At 37.8% G+C, this 23,662-nt stretch overlaps 1 protein-coding gene across 2 annotated transcripts in view; it reads right to left on the bottom strand.

The window, feature by feature from the left end:
• The window catches only part of abr (ABR activator of RhoGEF and GTPase), a 225,662-nt gene that overhangs the window by 127,583 nt on the left and 74,417 nt on the right, over positions 1-23,662 (bottom strand). For both annotated transcript variants that reach the window (XM_052113109.1, XM_052113117.1), the window contains exon 2: positions 5,592-5,770. In XM_052113109.1, coding sequence (XP_051969069.1) covers positions 5,592-5,770 — 179 coding nt within the window. The remainder of the gene's footprint in view (positions 1-5,591; positions 5,771-23,662) is intronic.

Genomic DNA, 23,662 nt, shown 5'->3' with positions numbered 1-23,662 from the left:
ATTCATTTGATGTAGTGAGGTGAGTGTTAAAAGTGAAGAAAAGCCTCTATAGAAACAGGAGTCTGAAGGAGAGAACAGGGAAGTGATGTCATGGTGATATATGGTCTCTGTTCTTAGTGCTCCAACTAATCAGACCTAATGAAACGAGGAAAGGGGAGGTAGAGAAAACACAGAGCACATTTCTCATCAGAAAATGGCCTGTGCGTTCCGCACGCTTGACTCTACCTTCAGTCATGCCCCAAATCTGTCAAGCATTCTTTAGAGTATAAATAGGGGCAGGTAACTGATTTGTTTCCATATTCCTGTAACCAGACAAAAATCCACTGAGACAGTGCAAGAGTATATGTATGACTATATAGGTAGATGATAGACATTTTATGAAGCTGCACTTAATTAATTTTACCACTAGATGGAGATGATGTTGTAAAAGCCTGGACACGCTCAAACGCAAGTCAGTATCAATTTCAATATTTTAACACAAATCATTTGTGTCACACAATGGAAATAGCCATGGATGTTTATAATGAGTGAGAATACATGTGACACCTCAATGTCGATTTAAATCTCTGAACTGCACATTATAAATGGGGAAATACATCAATCATTAAAGGGTGGTGTGTAACAAAATGTAGTTATTTTGAAAACCATTAGTGTAGTTTGCACTGAACAATGTTTGTGGGATTCTGAATGGTCAGTGTAAATTTCTGGATAAATGTTCTTATGGTGGGTCAGAGTGAATGGCAGAGACAAGGGTGATGTCATCCAGTGTTTAATGATGTTAATTTTTCAAAACGCCTTCTTCCAAAAGGTATGCGCGCACACACACAGACACACCTGGAGAACCTTGTTGGAGCAGATGAAGGGGGAAGCATCCCCTGAGCGTTTAGTTGTCAGACCCTGAGCAGGGCACCGTACTGGCATTTATACAAGCATATAAGAGCTACCCTCATGCAAAATGATTGACAAGCAGAAACTAAGTGTCTGACTATGGACATCTTTTACCCTGCTGTTTACCAAGTCCAGGGATTGTAACAGAGAGAGGTGTGAAATTTCATACCACCTACCTCAGAGATATCTGAAAGGAAATAGGGACATTTTTAGCATGTTAGTGTTAGGGTTCACTTACAGCACCTTTAACAATTTTGTCACTTTTCTTTTGGAACATGAAAAGAAATTGAAATCATTGTAAACCATATAATCAAGGGATAATTGGAATCTCAATCAATTGGAATTTCTAGGCTGATATGATGACTCACAGCTCATTGTGGCTGATTTTGTTTTTAAATATATATTTTGAACCCTTTAACCTGGAACTGCTAGATAATTCATAAAAAGCTTGTGTCCTTAAAAAGCTTGGAATTAGGACTTGCTGCTATTTGAGATTCGGTGGATGTAAATGAACCAGAAATGTGCCTATATTACAGATGAATGCTGATGTGAATGACAAATAAATGACAAAACACTTGCATAAATTGAATGGTGCCCATTTACATGAGTGTTTACGGTAATCCTGATGACTCGATCACAGAGAGAGAATAATGAACTTCAAACAGCTGTAATAATGCATTACACCAAAAATGAAGCGATAAACAGAATGTAACTTAAATTAAACAACAAAACACACAATCTAATCTCTGTATAAATGGTGTAATATTTATGATAGCAGCCAGACTGCGAATATAGCGGTGCTTTGTGTGATTATGCTCATCTGTAACAGTTCCACTGTATAATTTATGAAATATGAACATAATCATAACGGGAATAAGTAACTTCATACATATCAAATAGTCATGAGTCATAACGTTAGAAAAGTCTGAACTCGTAAAATTCAGCAAGCACATTAATTTCACTATTAAACTGATGTTTTTAGAGATCTCGAGTCATTCTTTATTATTTCAATATAAATTTACCATGTTAGGTTGTGTTTGGAATTGGCTGCAAGGAATGATGTGCAATTTCAAACATTCTGTTAATATTTCATGAAGCAATAAGTGAAATTGATAGCCCCCAAAATAACATAAATTACATACATGTTTTTGTAGCGTTCTCATTTATTGCCTAATGAAACAAACAGAATATGGGAAATGGCATGTTGTTACTTACAGCAGATGATCCCGAAATAAAACCAGCCCCAAAACAACATAAGGTGAAGAGATGTTGAAATAACCCACACAGACTGACATGAGTTTGGCTCTCACTCACACAGACACGTTGTGTGTGCGCACCCTTGCTGTCCGTTGGGCAGCCCGAGTCTCTGCCTGAAGGAAAATAGCAGCAGTCTTTGCAAGCAAATAATCCGTAACAATTATCGTATCGATAATAATATTTTGATTTTCCCGGTTAACGGCCAATATTATATCAGCCGCAGATATATTGTGCATCCCTAGATATAGAAGTAAAATAAATTAAAATGTAATTCATTTAAAATAAAACTGATGATCAGATAATAGTGTAAAATAAAATAAAACTACAAAATACTTCAAAGCCAATTTAGGTATTAAAATAATGACGTCAGTCAGTGCTGTGATCACGTGGCGCCCTCTAGCGGTACACAATGAGCAGAGCCACAAAATGAAATTATTTTGCTGTTAGTCAAAATTATTGCTTCACTTCCTAAATGTTGGCTATAAATGCAGTACAAAGCAATAATTAGCGATCTATCTGAATCATCATAGTAAAAGGAGATGTGGATGATTCTCTCATTTATAGATTATATATGATCCTATCCATTATATGATTTGATATGAAGCGCCAATAACGGTCACGTATGTTCTTATAAACACATACATTTCTGATGACATCTCAGAACATTTAGCTTAGTGCTTCATGACTTATACAGAACATAGTTATTGTTTGATTAAGCAGGTGTAAACATGCATGATGGACAAAGTCTACCTACAACCACACTGTGCAATCATACTGGAAACATGACCGGCTTTTATATCGGTCTCCATGTTGTTAACCTGTGTTACATTGGAGCCATTGGTGGATTGGCAGTGTAACTACAGCATCAGCTAATATGGTATGCAAAACCTCAATTGAGTGAGTGAGTGAGTGAGTGAGTGAGTGAGTGAGTGAGTGAGTGAGTGAGTGGGTGGGTGGGTGGGTGGGTGAGTGAGTGGGTGAGTGAGTGGGTGAGTGAGGTGAGTGGGTGAGTGTGAGAGAGAGAGAGAGAGAGAGAGAGAGAGATTGATTGTGACCGGAGCTGACATTTACATCAACGACTTGTGTTAGAGACAGTAGTGTTCCTCAGAACTCCTTTCTCCTCCGACTCAATCTCATTCTTTGTGTAGTCCAAGTGATCTGACAGTACATTAAAACAACCTCAAGCACAAACTGCACTCCTAATTTCCTCTATGTAACAGCCATCAAAATCAGCCATTATAAACAGAACACAACTGACAAGACATCAGATCCCACAAAACATTGTCCACCATGTCTGTAAGAAACAATTAAGCTACTTCTAAAAATTAGTCATCTAAAGAATATTTTGTGCTCTCATAAAACTACAGACACTTTCCCTTTTAAGAGCATCTATGAAGACTAAAGTAATAATTTAAACTTATACCACGTGTCTGTTGAAAGCTTGATTCTGATTGGTTGACGGATGTTCTAAGGTCTGCAATTATTTTTCAAGTAAACACACGACTATAAAGTAATTTCAGGTCTTGACCGCATATCGGTTCCATATCAATTTGCCAAATTATTTCAGTTATTCAAAGAGCCCTACAGGCTACCAAAACAAAATTACCAGACCCACTTTATATTAGGTGGCCTTAACTACTATGTGCTTAACCTTTTGATACAATGTACTTATTATGTACATACACGTTTTTGCATTGTATTTACATTTAAATTACTTATTTGAAGTTACACTGTTAACTTTCTAACATTAACCCAACGCTTACCCCAAAACCTAACTCTAACCCCTAATCCTACCCTTACTCCTAATCCTACCTGTACCTCAGCCGCAGTAGCAGCAAATGTGGGAATTTTGCAGAACAACATGTAGTTACACAATACATAATTAGACATGTATGTATTTAATGTTAGTACATAGTATATAAGGCCATCTAATATAAAGTGTGACCAAATAACCAATTAAAATAAATACATTGGTTAAATACATCGGATAAGAATGACAAACAATGTCTATAATATCCTACAATTATTTCCATTTAGATTAAAAAGCACCCTTGGGCTTCCTCTCTTTCTCTCGCTCTCATTGCTGCTGCTCAGTGGAGCTTAAACTTACATCTTAGCAATTTTGAAGCGATGTTACATCTGACAAGAGCTGTAACAAATAAAGATAATCTCACTGGTGATTTCTCTCAGTTTCTGAGCTTCTCTCTTTCGATCCCTCAAAAACAAACTCATGCACAAACTTGTTACTCTTGTAAGTTCTCCAGTAAAGCAGCGAGAGCCTCGCAATCCTGCAGTGCTGGTTCTAAAATGACGTTTTCAAACTAGCAATGAAGGCTCGAGTTGTATCAGAGCAAGTGGTTTGTTGGCTGTACAGCTGGAGTTGCGCTTACTGCCCCCTGCTGGCTGAGCACCGTAAAAACATGAAGGTGAGACATAACTTTATGGTCCAGGTGCAAGACTGATTGTGTAAATTGTTTTTGCATGTTATTTTTTTCATTATTTAAATCGCATTGAATTAACAAGTGAAATTAACAAGTGAAATAGACACCCCTAAACAAAAATAAGGCATGTGAATTGATTAAATATACATTTTAATCTGATGATTTTCTGTGATTATTCATGGTACATTAAAACAAACATTAAAATGTTCTGTTTTATTTAGACACATTTTCACAGGGATAAATCTTTGATTAAAGTTTGATTACATACCATAACGTTACTTGGCATGATGTAATTAAATATTGGGCAAAAGCTTTGGATGTTTTCCAGTGGACTTTTTTAATAATAGGATCAAATGGTCCACAGTGTCAGATTCTGTGCAGTCCAGTCGAGCTTGTACATTTTATACATGTATATTTATGCCAATTTTATCCACAGGAAAAAAAAAAAAAGATTTACTGCATTAATTGTGTTAAATAATTATTTATTTTTTTACACATTTAAAAGTCAACTGTTGAATTTCCCAGTCTTACTTATAATGCATCTAGATTTGGCACCACTCTGTGTACATTTCACCAGGAAACAAGCTCACATGCGGCCATATGTTCAACAAAACTTCCAACTTCAGCCACTTGAGGCAGAGATTTGAATTTCTGTAAGCACAGACCGATTTCAGCAGCAGAACATTCCTCATATTGTTGCCAAATTCACAGTGTAAGCAGTCAGAGTTTAACTTGTCCAAGCCAAGAAGTAACCTATGTATTTTTAATTCTATGACCATGAAATCCATGGAACCTTTGTGATTCTTTCATAATTTATATAACTATGATGGATTTCATCAACTCACAATGTAAATGTACAATGAAGTCCAAAGTTTCTCAATGCTTTCTTTTAAAACGCCTGTGTTTATGTCTTCAGATCAATTTGTAACAGCTGCTAAAAAACAATTCCATTACGACCTTTTCTTCTAATGAAACATGCACACAAAAGTAACGATGTAGTGATACCCCAGGTGGTAGCCCTTCTAGTGGTGTAGGAGAGACAGCCTCTCCATCCTGTCCTCGTGCACAGAGATGAGGGGACATGGTGGGAGACTCGTCTATGAAGGGCATGGTCTCCGAGCCATCCTGAGACTTTCTGTCCTCTGCTGTATCACCCTCATAGCCATCAGTGTTGTAATTAAAATCTGCAGGAAGAAAACAGAAAAATAAAGGTTTTCAAAAAAGGCTAAAAGAACTAAAGTTATATAGCAGCTATCTGCGCCACAACTGTCATCAAACAGAACTGCAAAAATAGTGATAGTTTTCAAACAAGATTTCCCAAACACACCCTTCCTGGCTACCATTAACCAACAGGTGGTTCGGCCACAAACTCACAGCATTGAACTAGAAGTTGACAAGTCAGACCATTTAACCAAATAGAAAAATGTTTTTAAAATGTCTCAAGAGCTAATGTTCACATTTTTTGGGCAAATCAGGCTACAAATGGCTTACTTACAGTATACAGTGGTTATCTGTGTACTTTCAACTTGGATGTGAAAGTATAAGCATCCAAAAAATTACACACTTCATGGTGATAACAGAGTTTCATAGCCTATATGCAGGCAGGGAAGTGGGCAGAGCATGTGGATATGATTGACAGCCTCTGCAGGGTAGTGTGGTTAGAAGTAGTGGGAAATGAGTGGGCATTTTTGAGATGTTGTAATGCACCATTACACAGGCTGTTTGTGGCTGACCCTGCAGTGGATGGGAAAGCAATATATAAAAGCTCTGCCAATATTCCAGGTACAAAGCAGAAGCCAGTGTAGAAAGTAACAGCTAACTATAGCATGAACCTTTAAGGAGTATTCGGATTAAAAAAGCTCTAATTTTATAATTATATATTCTGCAGTGAATGCGCTCAATCTTCTGTCATCTAGAATCAGAATCAGCTTTATTGCCAAGTATGCTTACACATACAAGGAATTTGTCTTGGTGACAGGAGCTTCCAGTGTACAATACAAACAATACCAAAAACAGCAGCAAGACATGGGTAAAAAGAATACAAAATAAATAATTATACATATACGTACATACACTCACCTTCATACATACCCACATACACACACGTGAGTGCAAATCTATTACAATCTGTTATATAAAGAACAAAAATACAGTATATTATGTACAGAGCAATGTAAGTAATGGCAGAAGTGGATATGTTGGATAATATAAATAGAATTAAACTTTAAAAAAAACTGTTCCTGTGTCTGAAGGTTCTGGTGTTCAGAGCTCAGAAGCGCCGGCCAGAAGGCAACAGTTCAAAAAGGTAGTGGGCTGGGTGAGTGGGGTCCAGAGTGATTTTACAGCCTTTTTCCTCACTCTGGAAGTGTAGTGAAGCCAACTAATCCTCTCAGCAGACCGAACTGTCCTCTATATTCTTCTGATGTCTGATTTCGTAGCTGCACCAGACCAGACAGATATTGAAGTGCAGAGGACAGATTCAATGACTGCTGAGTAGAAATGTTTCAGCAGCACCTGTGGCAGGTTGAACTTCCTCAGCTGGCGAAGGAAGTACAACCGCTGCTGGGCCTTTTTCACAATGGAGTCGATGTGTCTCTCCCACTTCAGGTTCTGTGAGATGGTAGTGCCCAGGAACCTGAATGACTCCACTACTGCCACAGTGCTGTTTAGAATGGTGGGGGGGGGGACAATGTTGGCGTGTTCCTCCTCAAGTCCACAATAATCTCCACTGTATTGAGTGTGTTCCGCTCCAGGTTGTTTTGACTGCACCAGACAGCCAGCCGTTCAACCTCCTTTCTATATGCAGACTCATCATCATCATCTCGGATGAGGCCGATGACAGTGGTGTCGTCTGCAAACTTCAGGAGCTTGACAGAGGGGTCCTTGGTGGTGCAGTCATTGGTGTACAGGGAGAAGAGTAGTGGGGAGAGCACACATCCCTGGGGGGCACCAGTGCTGATGGTACAGGTGGTGGAAGTGAATTTTCCCTGCCTTACAAGCTGCTGCCTGTCCATCAGAAAGCTGGTAATCCACTGACAGGTAGAGGTGGGAACAAGGAGTTGGTTTAACTTAGTCCGGAGTATATCTGGTATGATTGTGTTGAAAGCAGAGCTGAAGTCCACAAAAAGGATCCTTACGTATGTCCCCGGTCTGTCCAGATGCTGCAGGATGTGATGCAAACCCATGTTGACTGCATCATCCACAGACCTGTTTGCTCGATAAGCAAATTGAAGGGGGTCCAGAAAGGGTCCAGTGAAGTCCTTCAGGTGGGCCAGCACCAGTCTCTCAAATGACTTCATAACCACAGATGTCAGGGTGACAGGTCTGTAGTCATTAAGTCCTGTGATTTTAGGTTTCTTAGGGACGGGGATAATGACTGAGCGTTTGAAGCAGCATGGGACTTCACACTGCTCCAGTGATCTATTGAAGATCTGAGTGAAGATGGGGGCCAGTTGGTTAGCACAAGAACGAAGGCATGCTAGTGAGATGCCATCTGGTCCTGGAGCCTTCCTTGTCCTTTGCTTCCGAAAGACACGGCACACATCGTCCTCACAGATCTTGAGTGCAGGTAGTGTAGCAGGAGGGGGGAGGAGGGGGGTTGCAGGAGGTGTTAATGGTTGTGTGAAATGAAGGTCCGAGTGCATGTGGGGTGTGAAATCGGGCCTTTCAAATCTGCAGTAAAACACATTCAGGTCGTCAGCCAGTTGTTGGTCCGCCACAGGGTTGGGGTTGGAGTCCTGTAATTAGTAAGTTGTTTCAGGCCACTCCACACTGATGCAGGGTCGTTAGCTGAAAATTTGCTTTTCAGCTTCTCAGAGTAGCTTCTTTTAGCCACTCTGATTTCCTTATTCAGTGTGTTCTTGGCCTGATTATACAAGACTCTATCCCCACCCCTGTAAGCCTCCTCTTTGGCATGACGAAGCTGTCTGAGTTTTCCTGTGAACCATGGTTTATCATTGTTGAATGACAAAAATGTCCTAGTAGGGATGCACATATCCTCACAGAAACTGATGTATGATGTAACTCTATCTGTGAGCTCGTCCAGGTCTGTAGCTGCAGCTTCAAAAACACTTATCATTGTTGAATGATAAAAACTACAACAACAAGCAGTGCGCGATGCTCATAAAATGTGTTTTCAGCATATGACAAGCTTCACATATCCACTTTAAAGCCAGCAGCAGGACGTGTCATTATATTAATTGTCCATTTCAGTGTAACAAAAAAGTAACAAGGCACACACTCAAATAAGCTTGTGAGCATTTAAAAGCAGTCGTGTCAGTCAGACAGCAAGTAGAAATAGAATTGAGTCTCTGTACTACAAAAAACAATGATATTGCTACATCTTTTTTTATTTTAGTATTAACTTGGTACTGATGTACCAGTACTTTTGACATCTCTAGTCTATAGAAACAACTAGTCTATACACAGGGGCAGAGATGGCGCTAAACAGGTGGGTGCTTCTTTTCAAACAGCTAAACAGACCACAACTGTATATAACAGTACGTAGGATCTTCAAAACAACAGTCGATACCGATCTTCTTGTAACTTGATCAGCTGATACCAATCATTTCACCTTTTATCAGGAACTCCATCGTAACTAGCTATATGCAAGCTTTCTACACTAGGGCTGAAACGATTAGTCGGCGTTATCAATGCAAAAACAAATTATTTGTCAAATAGTTGTTTGATCTATGTTGATTTAACATCGGGCGGCTGTGGCTCAGGTGGTAGAGTGGGGCAGCTGCTAATCGCAGGGTTGGTGGTTCGATTCCAGGCCCACACGCCTCCACATGCCGAATTGTCCTTGGGCAAGACACCGAACCCCAAGTTGCGCCTTGCATGGCAGCTCTACCGCCATTGGTGTATGAATGTGAGAGTGAATGTGACACAGTGTAAAGCACTTTGGTAATCTCTAAGGTTAAAAAAGCGCTATATAAGTGCAGACCATTTACCAAACATAACATGAGATCAAATGAAACTGTAGAGCAGAGGAAGAAAGCACAGCTAAAGGTCCAGACACTCTAAACTTTCACAGCTTCAGGTGATGTAGATCACAAAGTATGAGATATATATACAAAAATACTAAATAAGTAAATACAGAAGCACTCTCGTTGTGAAATAAACAGAGCTGGAGCTGCTGCCATTAAAGAAAACACCCCCGCCGTATAAAATTAATTAATGGAGTTACGTTTAATGAGCTATGGCTTTATTAAAGTTCAAATAATATGGAAGCAGATCATGTAAATAACTACAAACCCCGAAACTGGCATTTCTCTGTGCGGTCAGCAACTCTTCTATGAGCTGTGCGTAGTGTCCTGATCTAAGGGGAGAGCTTGAAACTGCATCCTGCTCATGCACAATCTTTCCATGGGAGGCTCGCTGGCGCTTGCTGCAGCTAGATTATAATGTGATGGCTCGTGACTTATTGAATCATAATAAATGATTCTGAAACACTGTGTGTTTATGAAGAAAATTGCCAATATGCAGCTTTATTAATAAGAGAGAGAGTTTGCTTTTTGTGAGTTAAAGATGGATTGAAGTGAACAAAAAGGTGAGAGAGGAAAGGTGAAGTCGTCATCCCATTATACACTGTAACAAAATACATTTCTGATTTGTTTTTGTTTTCAAATATGTATGAAAACAAAGAAATTGTTATCTGAATATGTTGAAGATAATATTAAAAAAATACATATAATTTAAAATATCTAAAAATCCTTTAAAAAGAAGATGCATTCACCTGAGAGCAGCATATAAGATATTTAGACTTGCTTTTAGAGAATAAGTATATTTTGTCTTTACTGCACTTGCAGAAGTATAACCAAGTGAAGGAATACACTTATATACAAATACACTTACATTTAAGATACATTCTCTTAACTCTTTCCCCGCCAAACACGGAATTTTCCGTGTTTTATGAAAAAACGCTTCCCCGCCAAACACAGAATTTTCCGGGTTTCCGTGTTTTAGGTGTTATACAGTAAGGAAGACCCCTCCGCATGTTTTGAAAGAGTACGCAACTCTTTGATCAAAGAAACAGACTGCGATCGTCTCAAACATGACATAAACATGCCTTTTTATCAGCTTTTTGTCTGAAATGTTGTTTTTTGACAAAACCGACCTCTGTTCAAGTCGCAATAAAAAAAGAACAAATGAAGATAAAATAAAATAGTTTTTTTTGCCTAAAAGCAGAGGCTCAGATCTTTATTGTGATATATAGCATCTTCATATATTCATGGAAGAAAATATTCTGCGGGCCATTAAAGTTTAGCGAAAATCATCAAAAACCCTGGCGGTGGCTGGCAACTTTTTTTTAAAAACGATGGCGGGGAAAGAGTTAAAGCAAGTCTAAATATCTTGTATGTTGCTTCTCAAATAAATGTATCTTTTAAGGATTTTTAGACAATTTTAAAATGGAAAACGAGACAAAAGCTCTTGATAACAATAGTTTTTGTTTTTTTTTGCAGTGAATTTCTTTACTGAATTAAACTTAATAAAAAAAAACATTTTTTTTTCCCACTTTAATTCGATGAATGTCATTTCAAATTTATTTTCCCCTCTCCCCTTTTCTCCCCAATTTGGAATGCTTAATTCCCAATGCATTCCAAGTCTTCGGGGCGGCGTAGTCACTCGCCTAAATCCGGGTGGTGGAGGACGAATTGGCCGTGGCATCCAAGCACAACTCACCATGTGCCCCACAGAGAGCGACCAAGAGGAGGTTGCCCCATGTGACTCTACCCTCCCTAGCAACCTGGTCAATTTGGTTGCTTAGGAGACCTGGCTGGAGTCACACCCTGGATTCAAACTTGTGACTCCAGGGGTGGTAGTCAGTGTCAATACTCACTGAGCTACCCAGACCCCCATTTAGAGGTATTTTTAATAGATGATTGAACATTTAACTTTGAATAGTCGGTTAAGAGCTAATGATTAAATCGCTGCAATAATCACCCGAATAATCATTCTAATAATTTTTAGATTTGTCAATTATCAAAATAATCATTAGTTGCAGCCCTATTCTGCAGTCACTTTTCAAATAATTTTCCTCTTCCGAGTAACATCATTTGCCTAGTTTTTTTAATAAGACTTTAAAGCAAGTATAGGCTTCAAAATATTCTTTATATTAAGGAAGATAAAATAAAAAAAATTAAGCTTGGTGAACTTAGACAAACTTACAACACATGGATGCAATTAAACGTAATGTTACATTTTTGGTTATTGATTCATTCATATAATTATTATTATGATTTTCTTTGATTTTATGTTTGCATTATATGTAATACATAATATTATGGTATCCTGATATTGTATAAATAATTATTAGATATTAGGGCTGTCGATTTAACGCGCTAATAACGTGCGATTCATTTGACAAAAACTAACGCGTTAAAAAAAATTTACACACTTTAATCGCATGCTTAACTGAGAAATTCAAGCTTATAGTACCACCTGTTTACTCCAGAGGGCAGTAATTGAAATTTCAGCTGTGTGAGCAACACACAGTTTATACAGTGAAGAAAACTATTTCTTGCGTTCAAAACACTTGGAGCGTAAATGCGATCTTTAAGGGATCTTAAGATGTGTTTAAAGATTGTGTATTGAACTATATTTAACTTGACACAGTGACCTAAACATTTTATTTTTATGACGCAACACACCCGAGATGCGACACAAGCATGTCTGACGCAGGTCGTATGGTCTTTACCTCATACATATTTAATTACCAAAGAGGTTTCGGATGTGTCCTTTAAATTGTTACACCGTTTTTACCCAGTCAATCTTTATTTAAGAAACATGCTCCCTGAAATAGATCCATTTTGCTCCTTCTGTAATGCAGTAGATGAAAAGTTGGTTTGTTTGTACCTCTATTTTAACTAATTTTTCTTTGCTTTATAAAAGACGTTTTATTTGGTTTTCACAGTTTTGTTAACTTAAGTTAATATTTTCTGATTAATCAGTTTATTTTTCTTGCCAAGTTTTTTTATACACAAGTGTAAATTTATGTCTATAAAGCCCCTATTTGCACTTTTTTGTAAAGACTTGAAGTATTATTTAAATACTCTTTGTATCTCCAACAACTCCAAAAAATTGAAAACCATTGCACTATGTAATGAATATAATGTCTTGGCATTATTCTAAAATATATCTGTAGTATTGTGTACTATGTGTACCCCTGGCTTGTTTCTAAAAAAAAAAAAAATGTCTAACGCAGGTGTAAATTGATGGTCCCTAAACAAGCCCTCATAATAAATCTCAAACTGATTGACAAATTGACGTGTGAAATGGATTTCTGTGAACTGTATGCCAATGATTGACTTATGATCAATAATATGGTAGTAAACAATACATTGTATTCTAAAGCTGCTTTTTGTATTGTCTTATCAATGATGAACTCTTCTGCCACAAGAATGTAAAGCATTTTAATTATCTGAATATTAGTTTATTATATATATATATATATATATATATATATCTTCCCTGCCTTTTCATTTAGTTGGATGTTTGTATTAATAGTTAATTTTTTACTTGTTGCTGCTTGTACTTTAATGAGGGAAATGCAGCATGAGGGCAAGAGATGAAAGGAAAGCTGAAAAAGAGCACATGTTTCTGGACTCTACAGGTGCTACTATTAATGCGGATTATTCGGGAGATATTTAATAAAGATGTTTGAATTACACCATATCTTGTAGAATATGAGAATGCAGAGACAGAATCTGCCACAGTTAACGATAAAGTAATAAGGAGCCACACGTCTTTCTCAACATGAGCAATCGGTTTATGCGATCAGCCAAATCACAGATCGAGTCGTAGGACGTAAATATCGGCCAATACAGATTGGTGGCCGATCGATCGGAGCAACCCTAGTTATGGTGCACCTGGTAAAGCCATGGTCATGGCCGATATGATAACGATTATTAGTAATCAAGGAGACCGATATATTTTGGGCTGATATACATTTGCAATAAAACATTTAACTTTAAATCAACTGTCAAAAAGTCTCTGAAGAACTGGGCATGATGGCATGAAGGCAGTTTGGCCCAAAGACAACCAAAGTAGTGGAATATGGGGGATCTTCTACCATTTATATATACATAGAAAATATACTGTATGTGCTACAGGGTAACCCCTGAAAGAAGATTTATGTTTTTATGACCTTTCATCACTTTGTTAACTGATGAATTGATGATTATTATCTTTAATTTTGTCTTTTTTATGTCATATTCCTAGAATGGTAACCATTCATGATAAAGCACATCATGTTTACAACCTTTGAGATTCTCTCTGTTTTTCAGAAATGTTTGATAATTATTTTTTAAAACATTCAATTGTATCAAAGATATAAAATGTATGATTAAAACAAACATTTTGAGCGGGAAACGGGAATCTTCACAGACATAGGTTCATCAATCACCTTCAGAAGGAGGGACAGAAATGTCCATGTGGCCTCACGAAAGACACATCTGATAGGCTCAAGACACCTTTGGGCTGCGGCTAACCACAATACTATAAAGCCTCCTAAACAAAGGAAGAACTCTCTCCCTCTTCAGCTGGAAGATTTCACTGAAAGTGCTGGTGTTTTATTTAAATACTTTGAGGAATCCGATTACAAGACGAGGTATACTAAAAGTAGTATCTAATGGTTCTCAAGGCGCTGTCTATAGACTCCATGAAGTTACATTTCTCTGTACAGATCATTTCATTCACCTTCTTGTTCACAGTTCACTTACCAGCCCGTTTATGTTTGTCTATGTGTTAGTTTTATGTTAGCTAAGCAATAAAGTCTTGTTTGTGTTCAAAGCTAATTTTGACTGTGGTATATTTTGATAAATAATCTCGTAACTTGGTTTTTCAAAGATATGTGCTCTGAAACTCGAACCATATCTAAAATATTTGTGATATTTTCAACAAGCCATGAGAATAGTATTACTCCAAAAAGTGAATTAATCATAATTCCCTTATTATGCTAATTCCTTAAATATAAATAGTGAGCAGATACAACAAGTCGTTGTATTACGATTTTAATGGTGGAGAATTTGATTCAGACATATTTGTCATTTATCCTTCTTATAATGGTGGTCGAACATGGCTAATTCCACTATAAAATTCCTTACATATTATGGTAAAAGGTACGCGGACACTAATCCATACCGTGTGCATTTATATCACCTAATTCCCCTTACACAGAGAACTCGTAGTTTCAAAGTTTTGGTTATCTTTCTTGCATCTATGCCAGAGATGATGTTATCTCTGATTGATTTCCACAAAGTTTAAACAACAATTATTATCAATAGGCTCGAAACATGTCGATTAATAAAGCTAATTTTAGACGGAAAGAAATAGTTTTTAGCCTAAAGCCACTCTAAAACCATGAGATGATGTCCTGTCACAAACCTTGCTTAGCTGAAGCAAGTCAAATCAGACACATGAAGATTGTTTTTGCTTCATTTTAGTTTACTGCCGTGTTTTTTAAAGAAAGATGCCGGTATCCATCTATATTGCTGCTCTGCATTTCTGTACTTCTCCGCTACATTCTACTGAAATTAAAAAAAACGTGTCTACAGCTCTACAACGTGGCGCCACATGCCGTGGGCTGGTGGAGAGAGGCAACGCAATCGGAGTGCAAAAGGGCATAATGAATCTTGTTTAGTGCTAGAGAAAAATATTCAAGGATTTAACGCTGAAAGATCAGTGCTATGTACACCCTGGTGCGTTTGCGGTGTCACAGCTCCGTTGTTTTGTTGCGCTGCTAACCTAAGAGTAGAAATGGTGAGATGGGGCAACCGTTGTCCTGATTTCTGGCGGTCCGGTAATCAGTCAACCCTTGTTCAGTCAGAAAAGAAAAAGAAAAGTTATGCAGAAAAGTTCTGCTAAGAAAAAAGTTATGCATGCTTAAAATATTTATGGTAACACAATATATGATCCATTACATTTCGTTTATGCTGCTTTTTTGTACTTTTTGTAACAGACAGTTATGACAGCCTACAGTAATGAATATGCGAGACACTGGAAGAACAATGAGACACAAAGTGAAAAAGTGGCAAATAAAAGTTGTTTTAATGTGCTTGGTCTTTGATGAAGATTCAAAAAAGCAAGTTAAAGCAATACAAATTAACACAAAGCAGCCCACACAGGAGTGATTATAAAACAAGCGTCTCATATTAAACTGTTTATGAGTGTGGCTGTATTAAGAGGAGACATGTGTTAATTAAAAGGGAAAATGCAGTGTTTGCATCACTGCATACACTCCCACATGGCCACAGACTGGCACATAAACAAAAGACCTTTATGACAACCCAACCCCCAGGGGCGGGGCCAGCCTGTCTGTCACCATGGCGTTCCCTGAGCTTGTTACCATGACGAGCAAAGATAACCAGCAGAAGAACAGACCAATATTGCCTGTATCAACTGGGTCAAAATGGCATATGTTCAATTCTCCTTGAAAACAGAGAAACACATTATGAGAAATGTCCCTGAATTAACTTTCCCTTAATGCAGAAAGAACCCTGAAAACTAAAAAAATGTAATTGACACAAGGCATTACAAAAATTTAATTTTTCAATGTCAACTGATTATTTACATTAATAATGAAAAATTAAGCCTTTCACGCAGTTGTGTTTTGTTCTTTGTGAGTAGGCTTCGACATTAAAGTGATAGTTCACCTAAAAAAATGAAAATTCTGTGACCGTCATCATTCACTGTGATGTTAGGCAGAGTGTTAGCCTGTAATCGCTCACTTTCATTGAAGCTTTTTTTTCCAAGCAGTGACTTAGGCTGTTAGGTCCTTAAATTCTGCCTAACATCCCATGCAGGAAGAAAGTCATACAGATTTGAAACAAATCTACGGGGGTGCTTGAGGGTGCTAATGTTCCCGATTAAAACAATGCTCCCTGACTCAAATCAGGTCTCCTAAGAACCCAAATTGGCCCGGTTGCTAGGGAGGGTAGAGTCACATGGGGTGACCTCCTCGTGGTCGCTATAATGTGGTTCTCACTGTCTGTGGTGAGTTGTGTGTGGATGCTGCAGAGAATACAGGGAAGCCTCCACACGTGCTATGTCTCCGTGCTCAAGCCACGTGATAAGATGCGTGGATTGACTGTCTCAGATGAGTCACTACGCCACCACGAAGACTTGGAGTGAATTGGGTATTCCAAATTGGGGAGGGGGGGGTATTATGCTCCCGAGTAATACAATGTGATGAAATGCTACACTACCTCTACTACACTATCTTTTTTTTTAATTATGGGGTATGGTCTATGGTTACAAAGTTAATTTACTTTACATTTACATTTTATTCATTACATTATTTATACACTTGCACTCATTGCATGTGTGTTTCCTGGGAATCAAAGCCACAACCTTGGTATTGCTAGAGCCAAGTAGGAGAATCTCAGGAAACTTGTCAAGATCATGTCTGGGTCATATTTCACATAAAAATGTAAAAGAAAGAAATAAGAATTTATATATTGTTTAAAGAAAATTGGGTCTATATTTAACACCATTAAGATTTTCTACAATATGGAATTATTTTCATAACAATTAAGCATGTTCCCCTCCACGAAACTATTATGAGTCAATCAAATGTGAAAATATAGATTTCCTAAGAATCTCCAGAGGTCGAAAACAAGAATGATGAAAATTAGACATCATGTTACCTAGGAACACTGGCTTAGGTTAGAGGAACCGATCTGAGCAAAAACAAAAAAAACGGTTGATACAGGTACTCAACTAAACTATCAGAGAATTCTGCTTGACGAGTCACATTTGCGCTTAGATTAACGGTCAAGTGCATCTCGGAGAAACAGTGTGCCACTTTTTTCCCCACACCTGGTTTGTCTTTAAGCTTTATCATCATGCAGTATCACTGTTAAGAAGTGATTGATGTACTCTATGTTGTCAGTGACATCAGAGACACCCCTCCCCCCCCTCAATATCTGAACACAAGTGCTCACATGAGACACATTTGAGCAATCAGGTGTAAAAAGGGTGAAAAAAAGTCTCACCTGAATGCTTGTGATTGGACAAACCAAGACGGGTCTTACTAACTAGGGCTGTCAACCGGGCTGAGAAACAAATTTTTTATTATATTCAAATTTTAAAGAAATTATTTAAGGTGGGGGGGGATCGACATTGTCTCCTACATCCACAAGAGGGTGCAAAAAATCGATATAAACCAATCAGCAATGTGTTGTAGCAATCGTTTATTGCAAACTAAATGATAAAGTCAAAAGATTTTGCCTGTTCAAATACTATGTAAAAACGTTCAATGAGAAAAGACGGTTCAATGTTAACAGATGTTCGGCGTGCTGAGCAACAAGAGAGACATTTAAGAACCAAAGTTCTCTCTACTGGAGTCTCTTTCTGTGTCCTGCTCTGACATGATAGCTGAACAGTGAGCTGATTCTACAATCAGAGAACAGTGTTTGATTATGTTTTTCCTTTCGACCAAATCAGAGTTTTGTTTAATGCAATGCCGCCGCAACATTTCAGCAGCTTATGAATAGAGTTGTTTCTGGGTTAGAGAGAGTGGCAGTTTATTTGAATAATGTTGTTGTGATTCCTGGGAACAGCACTTGCGTCGCATTGCAGCGTTGTTTACCTGCCTGGAGGAGGCGCATCTTACGGCCAACTTGGCCAAGTGTGAGTTTGCCAAGGCAACGGAGACCTTGGAAAGTTGGTTGGACTGGGGAGTGTGAGACCTGTGCTTGCCAAGGTTGACTATTCATCATAATCCCTCTCCGACATCCAAGAAAGAGTTGATGACTGTTGGGCTACTATCATGGATTTTGTACTAATTTTTCCACTGTAGTTGCTCCTTTAACCGATCTGTTTAGAGCTAAGGCTGCATTCGATTGGATGCCTGCCTGCCTGCCAGCAAGTTTTTGAAGTGGCCAAATTGCTTCACACTTCCGCTCCAGTGTTGGCGGCACCACATTTTGATCAACCTTTTAAGTTGTTTGTTGATGCCAGCAATGTGCCTGCAGGAGCTGTATTTCTTCAGGCTGATAATGAGGGTGTTAATCATCCTGTCAGTTACTTTTCCAAAAAGTACTCCTTATCAGCTGAACTATTCCATGGTTGAGAAGGAAGCGTTGGCTTTGATTTGGGCCCTGCAACATCTTGAGGTTAATATTGGGTCAGTGGTTGTTTCTTTGGTGGTGTGTACTTATCACAACCCCCTCACATATTTACATTCTTTGCGGTGTTCAAATCAATACCTCACAAGATGGTGTTTGTTTTTACAGTCCTAGGCATTGGACATTAGACAGGTTAAAGGGTCTGACAATGTTTAGGCTGACGCATTGTCTAGGGCCCTTTTGCCCCAAGAGATTTGTTAACCTCTTTGGTTAAGTGCAAATGACTCCCTAATGGTTTGCTTTCTTCTGTTTGCCTAGTTGTTCTTGTCTTCTCAATTTGTTTCTACAGGGCCTGTGGTTGCTGAAGGCCGGAAAGAGGATGGCGATCTAGGTTGGGGATTTCCAGAAGGGTGATTGGACTATTTTTGTTTTGTCTTTGTTTTTGGTGTTTTGAAAAATTGTTTTGGGTCTCTTGTCGATCTCTTTTCATTTGGTGGAGGGTGTTACAATCCCTTCATTGAACTTTGTTTTTGTTGTTTCTCTGTTTTGCAGATTGGTAATGGCAGAGTTAAGAAGTTGATGAGCCCCATTGATTAGTCCTGACAGGATTCACCTGTGCTAAGGGTTCCATTGGCTTTAAAACGGGCTCTCTGCCTCATCTCGATTCAGACTTGTGCTATCATTCTGTTTTGTTACCAGTTATTCTATGTTATTACTTTTTTCTTTTTTAATAATTTATACTTTGAGCTAGATATCCAATGTGTAGTCTCCCTTATTGTTGCAGCTTTTGAGCCAGCCGTAACAGTACCAAAACCAGTGAAATTTCACAGTTCTCGAGATCAATTTCAATCCCACAGCAAAAATATTCTAATATGGTAACATGCTATGGAACATACTCATTTAGACTATTAAAAAGCTACATTTCTGTGTAATTAAGAAATTAAAAGAAATGCATGTTTCCTTCAGGTGTATCTCAATTAAGTATGCATTGCTTAAGTGTTTTTAAGTAGGGCCCTACTAAAATATATATATTGTTTTTTTCTAGAATTCCATTTTAAAGTTTAATATAATTTCATTACCCAAACTGTGTCTAATTAAATTAATTCTTAAAACTTTTAACAAGTAAAATAATAGAACAATTACTTTTCAACACACAATTGCATTTTAACCTAATCTTATTTTGCATGTTACATTGCTTAGTTTTTATAATCCATCCATCCATCCATCCATCTTCAACCGCTTATCCGAATTCGGGTCGCGGGGGCAGCTGCTCCAGCAGGGGGACCCAAACTTCTAGTTTTTATAATTATAATTGTTATTGTTTATTAATATTATTACAGTGAACATTACATTTTACTGTATAAGTTGTAATATATTTCTGTTGCAATTTCTTCAATCTCAGGCATCTAGCTTTTAATTTGAGTCATGATTTTATTTTGATGTGTGGTTTGACGAAATACTGAAATACTGGTACTTCTGATAACACTACTTATTACTAACATGCGTATACAGTAATTTATTAGTCAACAAGATCTTAACATGCAAATATGCTTTATATGCAAATATGTGCCTTAGAATCTGTGTTTTAACCATCACACCACAACACTACAGTATGTGCAATGAGAAAGAGGAACAGCTTATCATACTGCGTGTACGAAACAGCATGCATGTGTGTGTGAGATAGAACTAAATGCCAAAAAAGACTAAATTAATGGCTTCTATTCAACGGCTCCATACTTTCTACACTATAATACTCATGAAGCAGCAAACACAGCACACTGTCCTGTTTGGCCAGTGTACATGGGAGGTAAATCAATTGCTACACTGGCCAACCTGAAGTGGAATTCTGGCAGAGAAATACTGTAGCCACGTGTGGGTGTCCGTACGCAAACACGATGGGATTTTATGTAGCAATGGATCAGCTGGGAGGGAAAATCCAATATAAATCTGATGGTATGAGTGATATTTTAAACAGATTTACAAAGATCTCACATTGTGTAGCTTGTAGATTAAGGAAAAAAATCTGTTTAAGCATTTAAGTTAAACTACATGGGACATGAAGTCAATCAGAGTAAATACTCCGATCCTATGAAGTCAGATGGATACACTCGCCAATACTAAGAGCTGAGAGAATGTTTCCTCAAATGTAAAAATCACAGCATTATACACAATGAACACACACTCCCTGTCACAAACAAACACACAAACACACACTGTCCATCTGACCATGGGGTGAAAATAAGGATGGCAGGACATATGCAGCTTTGAAGAAGAAAGCCATGTGGATGATATCCTTAACTTGACCAGCTGTACCAACACAACTTCATATTATCTGAGAAATATCACACACTCATATGGGACATATCATTTACATTTATGCATTTGGCAGACGCTTTTATCCAAAGCAACTTACAGTGCACTTATTACAGAGAAAATCCCCCTGGAGCAACCTGGAGTTAAGTGCCTTGCTCAAGGACACAATGGTGGTGGCTGTGGGGATCGAACCAGCAACCTTCTGATTAACAGTTATGTGCTTTAGCCCACTACACCACCACTTTCTGTGTATCAAGTCGGAACCTTTAAAAAGCTTTATTTCAAATATATGTAAATACAATTCAAAGTAAACAAGAGGACGGGCCACATGTCTGCCCTGCACAGCATAAACACTAATACACAAAAGACCAATGGTGTATTCTATTGACAGCACTATATGCGTAGGAATACATTTGTTTGGGTCAGCTGGTTATTGTGCAATACAGCTGTCGGCCCCCAAGTCGAGAACAAATCCATAAGTAACTAGCCATGTTAGATTTCTGTGCCAGTTATTCATGTTGTTGTTATTTGCCAACCAGGATGATGGGGTTGATTTTTGATATTCATTTCCTTGGTAACAGTGATTGAGTCACAGTTTTAAAGGCAGTTACTCAAACAGACATTAGAGGACCAAGGACACTGCAAATAGACTTCAACATATTTTTCTCCCAGCAAAATCTATAATGTCTTGGAAATTATATAGGGAGCACATCCTGTTTCTTGAGTGGTTTGTGGGTGAAATGTTAAGGTGGAATGTGGGTGAAAGGAGACATTTTAAGGTGGAAAAGTTAACAGCCTTGTAATAGTTGTTTGCTGTCCTGCTCTCCACAATAACAGCCGGTCGGAAATGTCAGCAGTCTTGTGCTGCATGAAAGAGCAGTATCTTTCCACATGACATCAACACATTTATTTACTGAACACATATCATTTACTGGGGTTTTCATGAAATAGAAATAACACATATACACATGGACGAGGAAACACTTAAGCCACAGTAAAATAACTTTGTATCCTACTTTGTTTTCCATGGAAATCCTTTAATAAACTAATTGACTTTGCATAGGCTAATTTAGAATAGGGAAACATTTTACATACAACATTATGTTATATGGTTACATGGTTATATGGATGTGATACATGTTTACATGAATTAGAAGGCCAAAGACCACAAACATCATGAGTTGGTTTACATGTGACAGTCATTGGTTATTTAACTGCATAATTAATAAAATTAAGTGGATTACAATTTGCAACATTTAAAAAAAAAAAAAAAAAAAGTACAATTCATAGAAGTACAAATCATACACACCATACATACTTGCATACCTACATGCATACATACATACATACACCAAAGACTTTGGTTCAAACTGACAATCTGGCCATTCTCTGTTGACCTCGCCGTAAAAAGACATTTCTGTCCATAGAACTGCCGCTCATTGGATGTTTTTTGTTTTTGGAAACATTCCGAGAAATTCTAGATACATTTGTGTATGAAAATCTCAGTAGATCAGCAGTTACAGAAATACTCAAACCAGCTCATCTGGCAACAACAATCATGCCACTGTCCAAATCACTGAGGTCAAAAAAAAAAAAAATCCCCATTCTGATGGTTGATGTGAACATTAACTGAAGCTCCTGACCCGTATCTGCATTATTTTATACATTACACTGCTGCCACATGATTGGCTGATTAGATAAATTGCACTAATAAGTAGATGTACAGGTTAAACATGCTTTTAAGCTCTAAACCAAAACTGTAGATAGGATAGTCTTCACGTAAAATTATTTGAAAGGGGGCTTGGTTGCTTATTGATAAATGCATCTATATGTAATATAAAAGGATAGCAATATCATTGATAACAAGCAGACAGCAAATATTCTGTCCTCCCCTGATAATTTTTGTAGTCTCAATTAAGTTGATAAATCAAATTCTGTACTGAGGAAAGTTTCAGCAGACATATTGACTGAGGACATTTAAATCTGCCACATTCATGATTTAATGCCATGCACTCAGTGCTCACAAACTGCCAGAAAGTTTCTAGTGGAACGAAATATGAACCATAACTCTGAATGTAATGATATATGAATAAATACTCAGTAGAACACATTAAATGTGTGCCATTAATCAGATGCATGTTTGTGTGTGTGAGGGCTGTTGTGACCTACTTGAGATTGCCACTCTGTGTCGAGTGCATTTTGCATCCTAATGGATTGATAGTTTTGTGTACAAAGAAACATGAACACTTCTCGCTATGCAAGCTCGATTTCACATTCTGTCATGAACACATTTAATAACGCAGGTACACACTCACACAATGGGCTCTATAGCTGACATTAGCCTACAAATGTTTGAAGAAAATCTTGCTAAGCATGTTGGTTAAGTTACTCGAACTTTGGTCAATCAAATCTAAAAACTCAGTGCCGTGATGCTTGTGTGGGAGTCTGGTGCACAACATTTCACAAAATTCCCCTCTTTTCTCCCAATTATATCCTGTCCTTTCTCCAGTATTTCTTTCATCAAAAGGCCAAAGAAAACAAAGACTACAGGTAACAACTGTTCTCTTTTCCACATTATATAATGGTGATCAGTCGCAATGTTGCACCATAAGTTCATGTTGACATGGATTATGTAATGCTCCAAAATGCTGAAAGAATGTATGAAGACTACTTCTGGTGATGCCCCATTATATG

This window comes from Xyrauchen texanus, chromosome 3 (genome assembly GCF_025860055.1).
Source record: "Xyrauchen texanus isolate HMW12.3.18 chromosome 3, RBS_HiC_50CHRs, whole genome shotgun sequence".
NCBI lineage: Eukaryota > Metazoa > Chordata > Actinopteri > Cypriniformes > Catostomidae > Xyrauchen > Xyrauchen texanus.
This window is presented reverse-complemented; position numbering and strand designations above follow the sequence as displayed.